Genomic DNA, 18,824 nt, shown 5'->3' on the forward strand with positions numbered 1-18,824 from the left:
AGTAAGAAAGATATGAACAAGTTAAGGGGAAACTACAAAGGAAGCGGGCCAAGTCCCAAAATAAAAGGCAGGAATAGACAACTAAAAATAGTACACAGGGAAGTGTATCACATCTGTAGGGCTCCCTCGCATTCTCCTGAAGCATTGTACCTTTTTTTTTTTTCAGGAGCATGCTAATAATTGTTTGGAGACTTAAATAGAACACTATTATTTGTTCTTTAAAAATAGCAACTTCTTTTGTAGAATTGTGAGAGTTTCAGATGATGTGAATGAGTTTCGTTCGTTGCTACTCACCTTTCATAGGTATCTTCAAGTGTGTTAAGGAGTCAGTTGATTTTCTTCAGTCTATGTATTCATTTTTAACAGAACATGTGAAATGTTTTAAATATTTCAGTATTGCTGCAATTAATGTACCTCTAAGATACCCCCAAATTGAGGGTGGCTTATATGATAACACTTAAATTATCTGCTTTGTTGGATAAGCTTAAACTAGGCAGACGCAGGGGCTTCCCTGTGGTTCAGTGGTAAAGAATCCACCTGCCAATACAGAAGATGCGGGTTCGATCCCTGGATCGGGAAAATCCCCTAGAGAAGGAAATGGCAATTCTCTTCAGTATTCTTGTTTGGGAAATCCCATGGACAGAGGATCCTGGCAGGCTCCACAGTCCATGGGGTCACAAAAGAGTCAGACACAACTTAGCAACTAAACAACAATGCAGGTGCAGCGATAGGATAAAATGATATACAGAGAACTTGTGCACAGGTCCTTAGGACTTTACACACAAGTCATTACCTACACTCTGCCCAGAAGATACTGGAACAACATGGTTGAAGAACACGTCTGAAGTCGATAATTAGTATTGCAGTGAGCTAATCCTGGCTCACTCAGATCAAAGTACTTCCAGAGTATTTAAGATAACAAAAATGTTTTTCAAAATGGCTAACTTTGTATATTTAGCACAAAGCCAGAGAAAGGATACTTGTTACTTACTTTCTCAGTTTCCCTTACTTTTGAAGACATCAAATTTATATTTAAATTATTAAAATGTATAGTACACATCCCACCATTAATATAGGAGCCATTCCTCCTGGGTATAAGGTTTATCTTCCATCATTCAGTCAGTTGTCAAATTATTATGACAATTACTTTTTCCCTTAACAGAAATATGTTATGATAGATTTTAAGAAAATGAAATCTCATACTGAGAACTGCCTATGTAGAAGTCATTCACAACTTGTTTAATCATCACTTCCAAGTTGTTAATTCCTGTTTTCTCTAGACACAACAGAAACAGGAAATATTTACCAACTTCACAGGTGTCAGGAAATGCCTTAAAAACCCTGGTTGCCTAACCCCCTATTTAAGCAGACAGCATTTCTGTGCATAGGTGTAGAAGGTATATTGTAATTTAAAATGTCTACTATAAGCCAGAGACCTTTATCTGTATTTTCTAAGTATTCACTAGATTTGGTTCTGATGGACAAAGATTTGCTCCACAAGAGAAGTGCAATGTATGCTAACATGCATTGTAGCCTTTCTAGTATTTGTAAGAAAACTACAGTTCTCTACATTTACTTCCTTTGAATTGCTATCTCCCTGTTTAACATGGTGCCGGGATGACAAAGTACATCTCAAAACAACTGAAATATAGGAAGATGCTCTTAGTTCACCATGTATGTAATAAACCACTAATTTATTTTCATTTGTTTAAATTTGCCACAATTTAAATTTTCAAAAATGGAAAGAAATAAAATCTTTTTCTCAATTATAAGGCTAACTGCAAAATTCTAGAAAATGGCCAGAACTGTAAAGAATAAAATAAGTATCATTGTTAATATCTCAATTTGTATACACTTGTATTTTTTTCACAAAGATCATATTATTCATATAGCATTGTTGCATACTTTTTTAATGTAATGCAAAGTGCTCTCAAGCAACCTTCTCTTAATATTCTCACAGAAATCACACATACTTCCATTCTCTCTGGATAATGTAGAACTCTTGACATCCTCGGTGTCTACTAAAGGATGCAGGCAGGCAGGTCTCTCTCTGGGATGCACCTAAACACTTGTGCATTTTTACCAGTTGAAATAGAAACATACCAAGAGGCTGTTGTATTTTTTCTCAAACCGGTTTGTGCCAGTTATCATGGTTACATAATTTAAATATTAAAAGATCAATGAGCTAGCAGCACAGGAAGAGGATTGTTGTTTCTATAAAAACTAAGGCGCATGTTTCAGTCTAACCTGATGAAGGTATCTCTTTAAAAAACAGGTGCAGAGAGGTAGTCATGAAAATCTAGAAGGAGTCTGCACCCTGATTGTGGATTCGACAAGGAAGACCATGAGTGCTCTATGGCCAGCCACTGTACTTGACCAAATACCAACCCCAACTACGTTGTCGCCCTCTGCGTTGCAGTGGACATGTCAATCATTGTATGAACCTCATCATCTCTGGTGTCTGAACCAGAGCCCGTTCTTGGCTCCACTGACATTTCTTTAATCAGTACCTGATATATGACCTTTTCACATCTTTCATAATCTTCCAATATTGTAAAATCTGCCACATCAGTCTTAAAAACATTTTTGAAAACTTGAAATTATTTCCTCAGAATAGACTTGGATAAATTTTGCATGAAAGGGTGTATACCTTTTAAAGCCTTCATATATGTGTATGTGTGTTTGAGGTATGTACATATTTTTAAATATGAGATAAGGGTTTCCCTGTGGCTCAGTGGTAAAGAATCTGCCTGCCAATGCAGGGGATGTGGGTTTGATCCCTGGATCAGGAAGATCCCCTGGAGAAGGAAGTGGCAACCCACTCCAGTATGCTTGCCCTGGAAATCACATGAACAGAGGAGCCTGGCAGGCTAAGGTCCATGGGATCACAAAAGAGTTGGACATAACTTATCAACTAAGCAACAAGGCAAACTAAAGATTTTAATGTTTTCATTTATAAAAATCAATGGTTAACAGTGATACAATGACACTTTATAGTAGTAGAGTTTTTACCACCAAGCATGACATTTTATCACTGAAATTACTTGAATCTAGGGAGTTTTATATGTAAAAGATTTACACTAATTCTGAAGGTCCCTCTTCTCAACCCCAATATCTCAGATTTCCACATACTGCTGTATTTTCTAGGGGGCTTGAAAGTGTATAATTATATCTACTTTATAAAAGTTACGTCTCAAAACTCTATATAAATGGAATTTTCTAAATTGGATTCAAGTAATCACATCAAACTATGCCATCACTTCAGAAAGCCTTTATCTCCATCTCTAACTGATAACCATTAGCTTAGAATGGTGTCTCTTTAATCTTGGGGGAGGTGGGGGACAGAAACAAAGAAATACTCTGCTAGTAAGTAGGGTTTCTCTCCTCTAGCTGCAGACTAACTGCTGTTCTGTCCTTCCCAAATGACTCTCTGGAAAAGTGCTCACCTGCATGCAGTTTTCAATGCCCTTCATTCACACTTCTGCACTGACCTCCTCATGGACTTTGCTCAACTCTGGCCACCAGGGACTCTTCGGGTCTGCCTGATTGTTCCACAACACATGGCACCACTCATCACTCTTCTCGAGGCCACAGGCTCCTTGATTACTTTCTGAGTCTTTGGTTCTTCCACCTCTACCCTCCCCCTATAATCCTCTACTTGGCCCTCACAAGTCTCCATGGTTTAGCTTAAAGTTTCTCTGACATTTCAGAGAACCTTCTCAGTAACTTATATAGTTAAGTATCTTCAAGTAAAATATTAAATGAACCAAGTGGTGAATAAATATTGCAACTTATTCTTTCATAAGGCCAGCAATGATAGCTTTTGATAGCCCCTTAGTTTATCTCACTTCTAGGCAAATCTAAATTTGATTCTAGAAGTGTGGTCCCTGGATCAGCAGCATCAGCATCACCTGGAAACTTGTTAAAATGGAAAATCCTTGGGCACCACCTCAGACATACCAAATCAGTAATTTGTGCTTTACAAAGGATTCTGATATGCAGAATATCAGATATGCAGTTGAAACTACTGTTATGACAGAAAGAGAAGAGGAACTAAAGAACCTTTTGATGAATGTAAAAGAGGAGAGTAGAAAAGCTAGCTTAAAACTCAACATTCATAAAACAAAGATCATGGCATCCGGTCCCATCACTTCATGGCAAATAGATGGGGAAACAATGGAAACAGTGACAGACTATTTTCTTAGGCTTTAAATTCACCACAGATGGTGACTGCAGCCATGAAATTAAAAGATGCTTGTTCCTTGGAAGAAAAGCTATGACAAACCTAGACAGCATATTGAGAAGCAGAGACATTACTTTGCCAGCAAAAGTTCACCTAGTCAAAGCTACAGTTTTTCCAGTAGTCATGTATGCATGTGAGAATTGGACCATAAGGAAAGTTGAGTGTTGAAGAATTGATGCTTTTGAACTGTGGTATTTGAGAAGACTCTTGAGAGTCCCTTGAACTGCAAGGAGATCAAACTGGTCAATCCTAAAGGAAATCAACCCTGAATATTCATTGAAAGGACTGATGCTGAAACTGAAGCTCCAATACTTTGGCCACCTGATGCAAAGAACTGACTCACTGGAAAAGACCCTGGTGCTGGGAAAGATTGAAGGCGGGAGGAGAAGGGGATGACAGAGGATGAGATGGTTGGATGGCATCACCAACTCGATGGACATGAATTTGAGCAAGCTCCAGGAGTTGCTGATGGACAGGGAAGCCTGGTGTGCTGCAGTCCATGGGGTCGCAAGAGTCAGACCCGACTGAGCAACTGAACTGACTAACTGAAGGATTCTGATGCACATTAAATTTTTTAAATTTATTTTTAATTGGAGGATAATTACTTTACAATATTTTGTTGGTTTCTGCCATATGTCAACATGAATCAGCCATAGGTATACATATGTCTCCTCCCTGTTGAACCTCCCTCCCACTTTCCACCCCATCCCAGCCCTCTAGGTTGTCACAGAGCACCAGTGTGAGCTCCCTGAGTCATGCAGCAAATTCCCACTGGCTGCCTATTTTACACATGGTAATGGATACGTTTCCATACTACTCTTTCAACTCGCAGCTCTCTCTCCCTCCCCCACTGTGTCCACAAGTCTGTTCTCTATGTCTGTGTCTCCATTCTGATTCACATTCAATTTTGAGAACCACTGCTCTGTAACATATACACTTTGAACCCTAGCCTTAGTTTAATGACTAATGTTCACTGATGAATAATCAGAAATAATCAATTCACCCTCTAAATATCTGTGTGACGTTGAATTACATCTATGGATTCTTCTCTTCTAGGAAGCTCAGGATAAACGGAAGGGATAATGTGTAGGATGGAAGCAGTAGTCTTCCCAAATTGCCTCTCGCAGAAAATAACACTTCGGTCTGGCTACCAAGTGATGTTCCCTGTGCCTGGGGGAGACAAACTTCCCTGTCTCTGTTGCCCTGGGCAACCTATTTGTCATACTCACTGACTCTAACATACACCCCTGTTTTTTTCAATCCCAATAGGCATTGGGATTTTGCCCATCAAGGAAACAGAGGAGCTGGCAGATGAAAGGAAATGAGAAGCCATCTATTCCCTCAGTAGCTGTGGCTCTGTTGGAGGCAGAAGGCCTATCACCTGCTTCATTCATTTCTCCAATTCATCCACCTACTCATCCTTCTCTCTTCTCATTTATCCTTCCACCCACCTGTCTACCCAACCACCCTTTCATTCATCCATTCATCCACTCATCCTAGAAATATTTATTATGTGGAATGTGTGCCAGTTTGGTTTCTCTTCAAAATCAAATGAGGTTGATCCACTCATCCTAGAAATATTTATTCTGTGGAATGTGTGCCAGCTTGGTTTCTCTTCCAAATCAAATGAGGTTGGGCCTCACTAGAGATCACTGAGCCACGGCATTTTCTTATGTTTCTTGGGTGACTCCCAGGATAGCCTATTGGGATGGGGGAAGAAACTCTCAGAATTTCTATTTCTATGTATCTCTTATCCTTTTAAAAATTTTTAGTTTGAGTGTACATTTTATAATGAACATAATGTACTAATACCATGCTATGTGTATATAAAATTGCATGCTCAAAAATTGCAATAAAATATGCAAAATCCAAAGATTTAGGAGACCACTGCTATGAAGAAGAGAGTCAGAAGATGACAGAGCAATTTAAGATAGATAGGTACTAGTGTTTGGAATGAAGAAAGCAAAAGTAGCATGAAGCTGGGTAGCTAGAAAACATGCCTGCAACTAAGACTGGATCAACCCACCTTTGTTTGTCTGTGGTCACATACATGGTTGCTGCGGAGTCAGGAGCAGAGGCAAGCCCTGCCCTAGTCTAGCTCGTATTCCACCATTCACTATCCCAAAGGGGCAACTGAACTGTGTCCTGGCCTTCAGTTCAAGATGTCAGATCTTTAAGTAACCCTACCCCTTGAAAGCGTATTCTGAAACGTCACTGCACACTGGTGAAAGTAAAGATTTTTTATGCTTTCTGCTTTGCTTAATAATAACATTTATACCTTATATTAATGTAGCATTATCTCATTCACATCCAGTTTCTCCCCTCTTTAAAAAAAAGAATTAATTTATGCAAACTCAATATTTTTCCTAATGCAAACATAATTTTTTCAGCACTGTATCAATTCACTTAAAAATTTTCTGTAATTTTCATATAAGACTGAGTGAACTTATACTATTCTTTTTCAATTTTATTGAAGTGTAGCTGAATTATACAATGTTGGGTTGAATACTATTCTTCATTTTTATATTCTCAAGCTTCAAAGCTGTATGTTAGTCTACTCTTATAGGCACTGACATGTTTGCCTAACTGAAATGTTTGTAACCACTGTCAAACACCAATAGAAGTCTTTTCTTGTTTGTTTTTTGTTTTGCCTCTGTGAAACGTGTTAATATACAAGGACCAACTTTTTTAGGAAGCTGTAAAAAGGCAAAGCAAAATTTTTGACAGAAGATGCTTATCTGTAGGAGAAAATTTACATGAGAAGCCTGTCCTTTAATGTGCATTAATGAGTTATTATTCACTGAATGAATCATTTAAATATTTTAATGATCAGTGAAGTCATGAATGGACTCAGGAGTGACTGTCTTGTTTTTTTTTTTTATTGATCAATCATAAACTTGTCTTTTTAAAAGAAATCCAAACAGCTTATTCAGCTTACATTAAAAGACCCTCCCACACACACATTCACAACTCTGTAGGCAAACTTCAAGAATAAAGTACAGGCAAATAGTGAAATAATCTTAAATAATTCTTCACTCCAAATAAAATACTTCTGCAAATATTTCCTAACAAAATCTAGTACAACAGTCCTGTTTGTGCTAAGATCCTTCCAAGGGTACTCATAATTCCACTTATCAACCAAGTTTAAAGAAAAAATACATTAAAATGAACTATATTTTAAAGTTGACATTTCCTGCTAAAATTGACTCTTTTCCAAACTTAATAAAAAGCATTTTCTACTTTAAATTTAAAGCTCACCTAAATCATTGCACTTAACTTTTAAATAAATTCCCTCATGTGTTTTGACATTTAATCCATGGTGACTAAATTTTTCTAGGTTTCTCTTATACTTAATGTTAATATTACTATAATTATTGACAATAAATTTACCATGCCTTGGATGTTTGAAAAGCTTAGAGAATTATACTTTTATTCTAACCATTTTAAACAATGACATTATGCTTATTTTCTCAAGAGAGTGATAAATATGGGTATGAGGATGACTTGTACTAACAAGTGTTTACAAAAATATATAAATATTTACCTTCACACTTCTCCTAAATGGGCAAAATACTTCCTTACTCTCAATCGGAGGTGGCATTCTTTAAAACCATTTCTGCAAATATGTGTTTGCCCTGTACCCCAGAACCATCCTTCAGATGCGATAAACTGGGAACTACATTAGCCATCCTTTGAAACCTGCCTCAGTTCAAGGCTGCTGTTCAAACTCCCACAAGCTTCAAATGTCCCACTTCCTTCAAGGATTGTTTTGTTTTGACTTTTTCCAAAGTGGGGGAAAAAAAAAAAGCACAAGTAAATTCTACTGAAGCTACCAAAGGAAGACCTAAATATCACTCTCTCCCAGCCGCCACCCCCACCTTCGCTTGCTCTTAATTCTTTCCAGCCCATATCTGGACATTAATGTACATCAGGTCAAAGAGTCATATACTGGCTGTGGTCTTCAGCTTTGGCTAGCCTTCTCTTTGGCTGATTTCCCTCCAAGTTAACGTTATCCAAATCGCATCTTTAGTTCTTCACTACAACTAAAAACACATATTTAACAAATCTATATGCATTCAAATATTTAACAAATATCTAAAAGAGTTCAGTCATATGCATTTTATGGATTGTTAGTAGCCTACTTTTTTTTCCTGGACCCACCCTAAATCGCACTTGGTCTCCAAATATCATATGTCCATATGCTATAATACAGAGAATTCCTAAAATGTTGGCTGTGTGTTGAATGATTGTTAAAACAGGGTCTTCTCTCAGAAACCCCACCCAGGATCAGCGTGGATTTAACCACTTCGTTACAGGAGATCGGGTGTCCTTTTCCTTCACAAGTTCTTCTCTCACAGTATTGCCATCTCCAGATGTCACGTCATGCTCTGAAATTAGAAGGAATATAAATAATGTCCAAACATCTATAACTCCAAAATTAAGTACAATTTTGTCTTATTTTTGTATTGTAACACATTTACAATGAAATCTATAATAGACTTGAAAAGTCTATTCCATGTTCACCGGCCCTCTACCAATTAGCATTTCCTTGAATTAAACATCTTCGTTCACCCATCGTCAACTGACATTATTCTCTACATTTATTTGTCTTTATTTTCCCCTGGTTTTATCTCACTGTACTGCTAGAATATCAGCTCTATGATGGCAGGGACTTTGTTTTGTTCACTGTTGCAACAGTGCTTGGAACATGGTAGGCACTTAATACTTACCGAATGAATGAATGGTGTAAGTATAGATCTCTAAGTAAGATTCTTTACTATCTGATATGGAAGAGGAATTAGCTTACTGATGTGGCTCTAGAATGCAGAAAGCACACCAAAGGGCCTTTTATAAATGTTTATACAAATAGTCCTTGCTCTACCTAACAAGTTTCTAATATTTAGAATTTTTTAATGAAATTTTCTGCTTTTAAGACTAGTGAAGTATGTTTGCTTCTGCAGTGTACATTCTGGAATTGAATGCTATTAGGAGGTTAAGATGGTCCAGTAGATAAATGCATGTAAATTAATGAAACTCAACCATTATCCCCCGCAAAAAAAAAAAAAAAAAAAAATGCTTGTGAATATCCAGTCTTGGAAAGTCAGAGAACTAATTACTAAACAACAAAAACAGCAATGACAACAAATGAAGACGAGAAACCAGGAAGCCCACTTGCCAAGGTTGCTAGGACCAACAGGTAGAAAGTTAGAAAACACTACTGCATTCAATCAAGGTATAAAAGGCTCCTCCGAAGTCCCTGTGCTGAGGAACCTTGGCTCCATTTACAAAGACTGGGCCCAAACAGACTTGGGCAGAGATGATGTGAAACTCATGGCAAGGACTGAGGCCCCAACCAAGCCCCATCCTGAAAACAGTAACACTTAGAGCCCATTAAGTCCCACGTGGAGATGCACAACTGAACAGAAGGGCTCCTGCGCATCCTTACCATGAGCTTTTTAGGATATTCCGCACTCCATCCTCAATCTAAGGTTTACGAAAATGAAAGTCATTCAGTCGTGTCCAACTCTTTGAGACCCCATGGACTGTACAGTCCATGGAATTTTCCTGGCCAGAATACTGGAGTGGGTAGCTGCTCCCTTCTCCAGGGGATCTTCCCAGCCCAGGGATTGAACCCAGGTCTCCCACATTGCAGGGGGGATTCTTTCCCAGCTGAGCCACCAGGAAGATTTAAGAGGAGGACCCTAATAGTCATCTTTGGTTGCTCCTTTATCAAAGGAAACACCTTAGGTCAGAAAATGCATTTTCCATAAATTTCTAATAAGAATCTTGATATCTAATTGAGTACAGAAATATTTTTTATGTAACCCTTAATGTAATTTCCATCCAGCAAAATACAGTTGACCCTTGAACAATGCTGGTATTAGAGGTGCTAACCCCTGAGCAGTGGAAAATCTGCCTACCACTATGTCTGCCCCCTAAACAAAGTAACTAGTAAATGACTCACCCAAGGGCAGAAAGCTGAAAGAGTTTGGATAAAATCAGGACTCCAACCCTAGTTCTTTTGACTCCATGGACTGTGATCTCTAATTGAAAACAAATCCCTTCCCCCACACTTAGTTAATTTAAAGATCTGTAAAGTGAAAATATAGGTACTATATCTATTGGGGGTAAAATGTGTGTATAAGTGGACCCAAACAGTTCAAATCCATGTTGTTCAAGGGTCCAGAGTATCTTTTTCCAAGGCAACTATACATTGGTTAGGAATTTTGCAGAATCTGCCAGCAAATGAGAGAAAGTGATAGGCCCGAAGGAAAGAGACAGCACACTGGTCCAGAGAAGCAGAAGATGTGCTCCTGTGTGTGCAGCAGAAAGCAAAGAAAAGAGTTCCATCACCGAGGACATTCCAGAGGAGTTCCAGAGCATGCCACCCAGACATAGACCCCAAAGATTGACAAAGATTCACCAGATTCAATTCTCTCTTGGTGAGAAAAAGGAGCAATGTTAAGAGAGAAGAGGGATTCCATTAATAAAGTTGTTCCTTCAGTGTTCTTTGTAACCTGTAGTTTTAAGAAAGCAAAATAAGACAAAAGAAGTTTCAAGTATTTGAGGCAACTAGCAGTGCTGAAACAATAAGTTTCAAACCTGTGTGTGCGTGCTATGTCGCTTCAGTCATGTCTGACTCTTTGCAACCCTATGGACCATAGCCCACCAGGCTCCTCTGTCCATGAGATTTGCCAGCAAGACTACTGGAGTGGGCTGCCATTTCCTCCTCCAGGGGAATCTTCCCTATGCAGGGACTGAACCCCTGTCTCTTAAGTCTCCTGTATTGGCAGGTAGGTCCTTCACCTGGGAAGCCACCTGGGGAACCTGACAGCTGAACCATTCAAAAAATTTCAGAAAGTAGATTGGAGGTTGCTAGGGGCTGAATAGTGGGGGTCACTACTTGATGGGCACTGGTTTTATTTTGAGCTGAGAAAATTGTCCAAGAACTAGATAGCAGCTGTGACTTCCTAACACTGTGAATGTACTGCCCTGAATCTTTCACTTAAAAATGGTTAATTTTATGTTAGGTGAATTTCACCTCAATAAAAAATTGTTCAGGACTTAAAATTCAATTTTATTCTATATTGTTTGTCAAAGACTATAGGGATAAGTCATAAGTATTTAAAATGTTAATACTGATCTTAATTTCCAGATCAAGTATTCACAAAGATATTCTTGCAATAAGGTTTTATTTTTTAAAAGATTTCACTTCAATGTTTAAGGCCAAAGCCACACTTAATAATTCACTTAAAAATGCAATATTTCCCATTTATTTGAGGTTCTTAACTGAACCCATGTGTAAGAAGGAGGTAAAGCTGAGGAATAAACACATTTGTCAAATATTTCAAATTTTAATTAATTGAAGTGTGAAGAACCAAGAAACAAGAACTGAAGTAAGTCTGGATTGTCAACTATATCTAAGGGGGAAAGTATATAGTTTGTGGATACTGGCAGTTGCTGTGGCTACCTGTTGTTTTAGATGAGCTACTTCCAATTTAACCATTTATTCAACAAGATAACCAACTATACGCTTAACATCATCTTACAAGCTGTATTTCTTACATTCTAACAACTTGTGTAAGAAATACATAAGCATTAACAATCAGCATGTGAGTATTATTACATTTTCATTCAAAGGTTTAGAGATGATTCCCAAATTTTAATCATAGATCCTATCTCTTATTCTCTCCAAAATCCACAAAAAGACATGCTTGGAATTATTCCACTTAAATACTTCCACTTGGTTTTTAAAAAGAAATGTTTTGTATTTTCTATGTTGGCTCTTAAGCCTTATCCAATAAATTCCTCAGAATACTCCTTCACTTTAAGTTGGGAGGGAAGTAGCTTTGTCTAGTACATATATAAAACAGATCACCAAAGAATTTTAAGAGCTTTGTATATCTTGGTTATTTTTATTACCTTTTTGGGTAATCAATCATATTTATCCCCCGTGTACACTGGGTAAACTTTGTGAAAAATTGTATAATCTAAAAATTATTAATGAAGTCTCTTTGTAACATTGCAACAAATTTCAACAACCACCTACCTTTCCCATAAGTAGAATAAAAGAAACAAAATCATTTAAACCAACATCTTGTTCTACCCATTCATAATTTTTCTTACTCAAACTGAAAATGAGACTATGGTTTCAATGTTTACCGGGAATCAGTTCTTACCTGTGCGTGATACAAATCTCTGGGTGGTAGCCTTGGCTGTTGAATACTGGAAGAAGGGAAACTTCAGACATTTGCCGGTCACCTTGTCACATATGCCAGACTGACAGCTGCAAGTCTGTTTGCATTCCATCCCGAAGGTGCCAAAGGGGCAGTCTGAGGACAAAGGGAAGGTTGAGAGAGGTCGCTCTTGATGTACAGAAGCTTCTAACTTCACAGTCCCTGTGTGCACAGCCTCAGTAATTGAACAAACCTCATGAATCTCGACTATAAGATAAAGCCCAATTATTAAAAAACCCCAAGCTTTGAAAATATGAAATGTGAATCCCACGCTTAAAGTCACAAATGTGAAACCACACACTAAGACCAGATAATGGGTGCCTTAGTTGTAGTGCCTTGCTGTGAAGTTTAGATGAAGACAGATACACATAACCAGTATCTCTGAACTGGTTTTAATTCTGTCTACTGTCTGCTTAGAAACCAAAAGGCAGGATCTCACTGGGCTACCTCTGTGCCAGCTCAGTGAAGTGGGCACTTGAAAAGACATGTGTATAAGCCCCTCACAGAGTTTAAAAGATATGATGCTGTCTTTGAATTCCCTGTAGTCACAGGCAATTTACTGTTCTAAATGTCTAGGAAAGGGCTTAAACTAACCAGGGGCTAAGAGGGCTGTCATCTCAGCTCTTCATCAAGTGACCAATCCTCAATCTGCTCCAACTCTTATCAACTTCCTTATCTATCAAAACAACAGGACAAACATACTCAACTCCTCCAGATGTTAAGAAGATTCACTAATAAAGTCCTCTGCAGAGCTAAAATACAATATGCTAAATGAGAAGAAAGCTGAGAATATATTTATATACCTACCCAAATCTGGAAGCTTTTAGAGCTTCGATGTTCCCATACTTAGACTAAAACATACTATATTGAGAAAAAGAGAACAAATTCATTATTAAAAATGCATGTTTTTTTATGATGTGAACAGCATCTCAATAGAATAGCCAGCCCTGAACAGCCAAGCAGAATAGATGCAGAATATTTATTCTCCTGGCATAAGAATGTCCTTGTAAATGTTCAGTCACACATGGGTGAAGAAACAAATTGTGAGGCATCTAAGTCTTTGGCAATCTAGTATTGTCCACAGAATAATCAAGATAGTTATTAATGAAATGCATTTCTAAAGAGATTTATGACTGCTGTACTCCACATCCTTCAGATTAGAGAAGGATTTTAAACACTAGTTTAAACACTGGTTTTAAACACTAGTCTCTCGCTAGGAAAAAAGAAGTCTTTAGAAGAGATACTGAAAAAGCCTCTGGTAGAAAAACACACAGGATTAGGATATGACTGTGTCTCCAGTGATATCGAAAACTAAAACTTTAGCCAAATTCTCAGTTATGCTCCTACTGTATCCCCCAATATACTGAATAGTGCTGGGCAGATAGTAGGTGTTCAATAAATATTGCTATCTGGGCAAAGCAGTGCAAAATATCTGAATATTTAGAAAACATCCAGATATGCAGCTATAGTATACAGATTTCACAGAGGTGTTCTGTAAAAAAAAAGCTGAAGGACAAAATTTCGCCTATAGCAAAATACAACCTCTCTATGTAGCTGTTGAGGTTCACACAGCTTCACTATTTCCAGCAGAAAGAAAAATGTTCGTAACCAGACCCATTTGCAATCTGAAGGATGTCTAAGAGCTATCCTAAACAGCTTTTTAAAATATATCTTATTAACAGCTACCTTGATCATTCAGTGAATATTGGAGTGTGAAAGACTCCAGATGCCTTACAGCCTGTTTCTTTACCCATATGTAATTGGACATTTACAATCACATATACTGAGTCAGTTTGTATGCCAAGAGAAAAAGCAATACATGGCATATACTTGTTATATAGTAAGTATGATTGTGTTAACCACTTCCTCCCTAATTTCCTTATGTGAAGCACTCTTTTCTTGGCTGATAAGCCCTATAATTTACAGAAATCACAGATCCCACTCAGCTGAAAGAAATGTCTGTGAATGTCCACCAAAGAAAATGTTTCCTCAGTATTCTACTTTTCATTGGTTATAAACAAAAATAAACTAAACAAAAAACTAAAATTCTCCTTAAAGTTCAACCATCTATTTCCTAATCTTTAGTATGTTTTGTGGCTTAAAAGTTAATCGACTTACATTTTTCTAAAAGAATTCATGAGATTAGCTCAATACTGGATGATTATTATTCATAAAAGCTTACAATTGTATTAAACACATTAAGAATTATTTAGAAACTTAGTCCCTTTAATTTTAAAATCTTCTTTGTACTACAAAACTGATGAATGGAGCTATCACATATGTAACTGAACCTTAATAATAATCCTTGAGATCATGAGGTATCCATACACAGAGTATTTTTAAATCTTCATTTTTTCATTTCTAAACATTTTAAGCTACACTTACCAAGTTTGAAATAAATTCTACAAATGTTGAACTACACTGTTTAGCTATAATTTCAACCTAATAACGTCTTTCTTTAAGTCTTTTTCTTTACAGAGTTTCAATTTTTTTCTTTAGGCGCTATTTTTGCTTGTTTTACTCTGTTATTTTTCTAGGTTTGTCTGATACTTCAGGGTATCCTCTTCCAAAAACGTGACTCCTTTTGCTAGATGACTTAAGTCATCTTATTTCACAAAGTGCATTAGTGTGCATCAGAAATACTTGATCGTGAAAGGTGCCCTCAACCCTGTGGACTCTCTTAAGATCAAAGAATTACTAAATCCCAGGGCTAGCCACCACTCCAAGAGGTTATCCAGGGCAGACCTCTGTAATCACTGCCTATATAAGAGAGACCACCTACTCCAGCCATAACAGATTATCTGTCAAATTTCTAAAGTCTTCCAGAAAAGGAAGCAACACAATTTTCCATTGCAACTTAAAAAAAAAAAAAAACTCTTAAACATCATGAGTGAAACGCTGTATTTCTTTCTGAGCTTTCTTGCATGCAGGGTTCAGCCGCAATCTGTAAAGTTATCTTTCTCTCTCTCCCTGTGACAGCACCTGTGGGGGGAACCTAGTCCCTAAACCCACCTGCATTTCCCCTCTTTGCATGAGAAGGAAAGGCTCCTCTCTTCCCACGCTGGCTAAAAGCCTGCAGGGTGCCCTAAGCAAGGGACAAGAAGCAAGGGGTCGCTCTTTACCTTTGCAGATACCAAACTCGTCACCAAAATCATCCTCCTCATCGTAAAACTGACACCTCAGCCCGGGGCCACACTTGACGCCATCCATGCCCGAGACTGTGCGGTAGCAGGTTTCTCCCAGCCCCGCGGCGCACACCCAGCAGCAGCCACAGTCGTCTAGCACTGTCCTCTTACAGCGCGGGCTGCTTCTGCACTGGCTGCTGTCACAGCGCTCGGGGCAATCCACCGCGTACTTGAGGCTCCAGACGGCCGCCAGGTGCGCGGGGACCAGCAGCGTGGCCAGCAGCAGGAGGCGCTTCATGTTTTCCCGCGGCTCGGGCTCCGCTTCCCGCGGCGGCGTCTCTGCTGGCGGGAAGCCACCGTCCAAAGTGGTAGCTGAGCGTCTGCCTACACGTTTATGAGTTTTATACACTGGGTTGCCCGCATGCTTCCCCGTCATCAATTTCCTCAACCCAGCAGCAGCGCTGTCCTCCTGCCAGGCTCTCTTGTTTTAGTTTATGAAATCCAGGATGAAGGCTGGATTAACACGCTGCTGCCATCCAGGAATTGAAAAGCCTGAGCTGATGTCATCTGTTATGTTTAGATGGTTGTTTTGCATGAGGACTGAAAAACTCGCTCACATCCGTCTCAAGGGCTCAAGGACGTCTAAGGGGGAATAAAGAAAGTTGCACAACCTCCTCCAGGACAGGAATTGTTCTGACACCGGCACATCAGTTGAGGTGTTGCTTTGTCTCAGACCTCTGCAGTCGGGAGGAAAACTATATCGACGTGAGTCATCAGAACCGAAGAAGCTCCTTTTAAAATAAATAAATAAACATTTGGTATTTCCCTTCAATAAATAGCTATGAGATCATTTGGAAGAAGAAAGGGTTATAGTGTGCCTTTTCAATACTGAGGAGAAAGAAAATATTTTGAAAGGGATTTTTTAAAAAAGACCCTCTCTTCCTTCCTCCCACTCCTCTTCAAATGTTTTTTCTAAAACAGCTCATATGACATATATCTAAGCTTATCATGGATGCAGCTGGTATTTTCTAGTGAGATGTGGAACTGCCACAGAGAATTTCCTTTAAGATCAATACAAAAACCACAAGAGGTAAGATGCTGCTGGCACTGTTTCTGGTTTACTCAATTCTGGAAAAACTTAACCAGCTGGACTTCTCCAGAGTCAAGACTCACTGGGGAAAAGGCTCATCCATCACCAAGTCTGCTTGTCCAATGATTGAGCCCACTGGAAGCCCTTCCCCTCACCTCCTGGCATTGATCAGAATCCTCGCTAAAACCCACCAAACAAGGCAGCCAGCCCAAGGAAACAAATGAGCCAGCAGGCACACTGGAATGTGGTCCAGGGAGGCAAGTCACAGAGAAGGGAAAACAGAACCCATCAGGGAACAAGGTCTACATGCTATGGAGGGTCACAGTGCTTAGATCCCTCCAGGGAAGACAAAGTAGTCCTCTTAGTACATTAACTGGATCAAGGTCTCATTAAGCAAGGTTTGTGGGACAGGAAAAACAAAGTGAAAGAGGAAAGAGGAGAGTTCTTGCACCAGCTATGTGTTGGATTCTAAGCTGCATCCACCTATCAAAATAGACAAAATCCCACTGTCATCTAGTAAATATACGAGTAAGGTCGACAGCTCTTGATTTGTCACAATGTAGTGATAGGCAAGCCACGGGGCTCCTCTCAGCCTCTGCCTCCCTTTTGAGAATTGACAGTATGAAGCTAGCTGATAGTTTAAGCTTTTGCTCCTTGTAAAAGATAAGGCTGAGTTCATTGGATGCGACTTGATGATCAGCTGCAAAACTGCAGCTTTAAGAGGATGTAGAGGACAGAAAGTGCAGGGAACTGAGAACATGGGAAATGAAGGCAAGTGACTCAGCTTCCAAATTTCCCAAATTTTTCATGATAATCCAGTTTCAAATATTCTACCTTAATCTTGCAGAAGGAAACACAGATTTGGCAAATGGCACACTGACTAATTGTTTTCAATAGTGGGTAACATCCATTGGGTGCACGGTATGTGCCAAACACTGTTCTGAAGCATTTTACATGTATTAATTCACTTGATCCTCACCACAACCTTATGAATTAGGTACCATTCTCATGCCCATTTTATGAGTGACGAATCTGAGGCAGAAAGACACTAAATAATTTGTCCAAGATCCCTGTAATGTCAGAGGTTGAACTTGAACCATGTCAGTCTAATGTCAAACTCACATTGCCAGTTACAACATGATCATGTTTCCATGGCCAATGGTCTGATGGCCTTGTTCACAGTTTAGGCTGACTCTGAGAAAGGGTTCTTGTTCAAACTTTGCTGAACTCTATTTTCTGAGAGGAGTGGTTAATCAGGATAGTGGTTATTAATAACACCTAACTATTCTATTGATAGAAAGCTTATGATGTATCAGACATCATGCTAAGCTCTTTATGGAAGTTACCACATGTAACTTTCAGAGAAACCTCAAGAGCTAAGTGCTATTCTTATCACCATCTTAGAGATGTGAAAGCTGAGGATTCACGGAGTTAAGTAACTTGTCCAAGGTGACACAGTTAGCAAATCATAAAAGCAGGACTCCAACCCTAAGGCAGACCATCTCCAGAGACTAGAACAAAGATTGTAAAGTCAAAGACATGTAGATTCCAAACAGGTGACCCTAGTGGGTGAGGTGGTAAGCTGCACCAGGTGTCCTGTAATACGAGGGAGAGGATTCGTCCACCTGCAAGCACATGCCTCCTCTAAGGGGAGCAGCCACTCCCTAGGGTTCCTGACAGCTGCCATGTAGGAATATGAGCACACTGTGCCCAATCTTCTGACTTCTTTAAAGAGAAGATAGAATCCAGACTTTTGAATGTAATCCCCTAATTTTTAAATGTTAGCCAGTATTTCATTCAAATTAGAAAACATCATCTGTGCCTTCATTTCTTTGGACTGGACCCAGTCTGCACACTAGTTTGGTCTAGCTATAAATGTTGGATTCTGTCAGAGCCGGATCCAAATCTCTACTCTGCCACTTACTCCCTAAGTATATTTAGTTTAATGTCTCTAAGCCTCCATTTCTGCATGGCACAAAATGGGCTAATAATACTTTCTGAATAGGGTCAGTGTAAAGATTGATAAGTGATGGAAAGTGTCAGTCAAGTAATATGCATTCAATAAATGATGGCTACTCTTCAATTTAAAACTACAGCCATCACAGAATTGGCACTGAGTTTAAAAAAAA

At 38.8% G+C, this 18,824-nt stretch overlaps 1 protein-coding gene across 1 annotated transcript; it reads right to left on the bottom strand.

Annotated features, from left to right (window-relative positions):
* Window positions 1–7,108: 7,108 nt before the first annotated feature.
* ESM1 (endothelial cell specific molecule 1) lies at window positions 7,109–16,352 on the bottom strand. The gene is made up of 3 exons (XM_020897121.2): window positions 15,603–16,352; window positions 12,424–12,576; window positions 7,109–8,631 (listed from the first exon to the last, which is right to left on the bottom strand). Exons 1-3 carry the CDS (start codon window positions 16,039–16,041, stop codon window positions 8,531–8,533), a joined length of 693 nt encoding a protein of 230 aa, XP_020752780.1. The 5' UTR covers window positions 16,042–16,352; the 3' UTR covers window positions 7,109–8,530.
* Between the last annotated feature and the right edge of the window lie 2,472 nt (window positions 16,353–18,824).

This window comes from Odocoileus virginianus, chromosome 14 (assembly GCF_023699985.2).
Source record: "Odocoileus virginianus isolate 20LAN1187 ecotype Illinois chromosome 14, Ovbor_1.2, whole genome shotgun sequence".
Taxonomy (NCBI): Eukaryota; Metazoa; Chordata; class Mammalia; order Artiodactyla; family Cervidae; genus Odocoileus; species Odocoileus virginianus.

Bases quoted from the DNA above. Each gene is read 5' to 3' on its own strand.
- ESM1 (XM_020897121.2), bottom strand. From the start codon at position 16,041: ATGACGGGGAAGCATGCGGGCAACCCAGTGTATAAAACTCATAAACGT. The intron at 12,577-15,602 runs GTAAAGAGCGAC...CTTTGTCCTCAG, and splicing joins CGAGTTTGGTATCTGCAAAG to ACTGCCCCTTTGGCACCTTC. The intron at 8,632-12,423 runs GTAAGAACTGAT...TTCTAATTTCAG, and splicing joins GAGATTTGTATCACGCACAG to AGCATGACGTGACATCTGGA.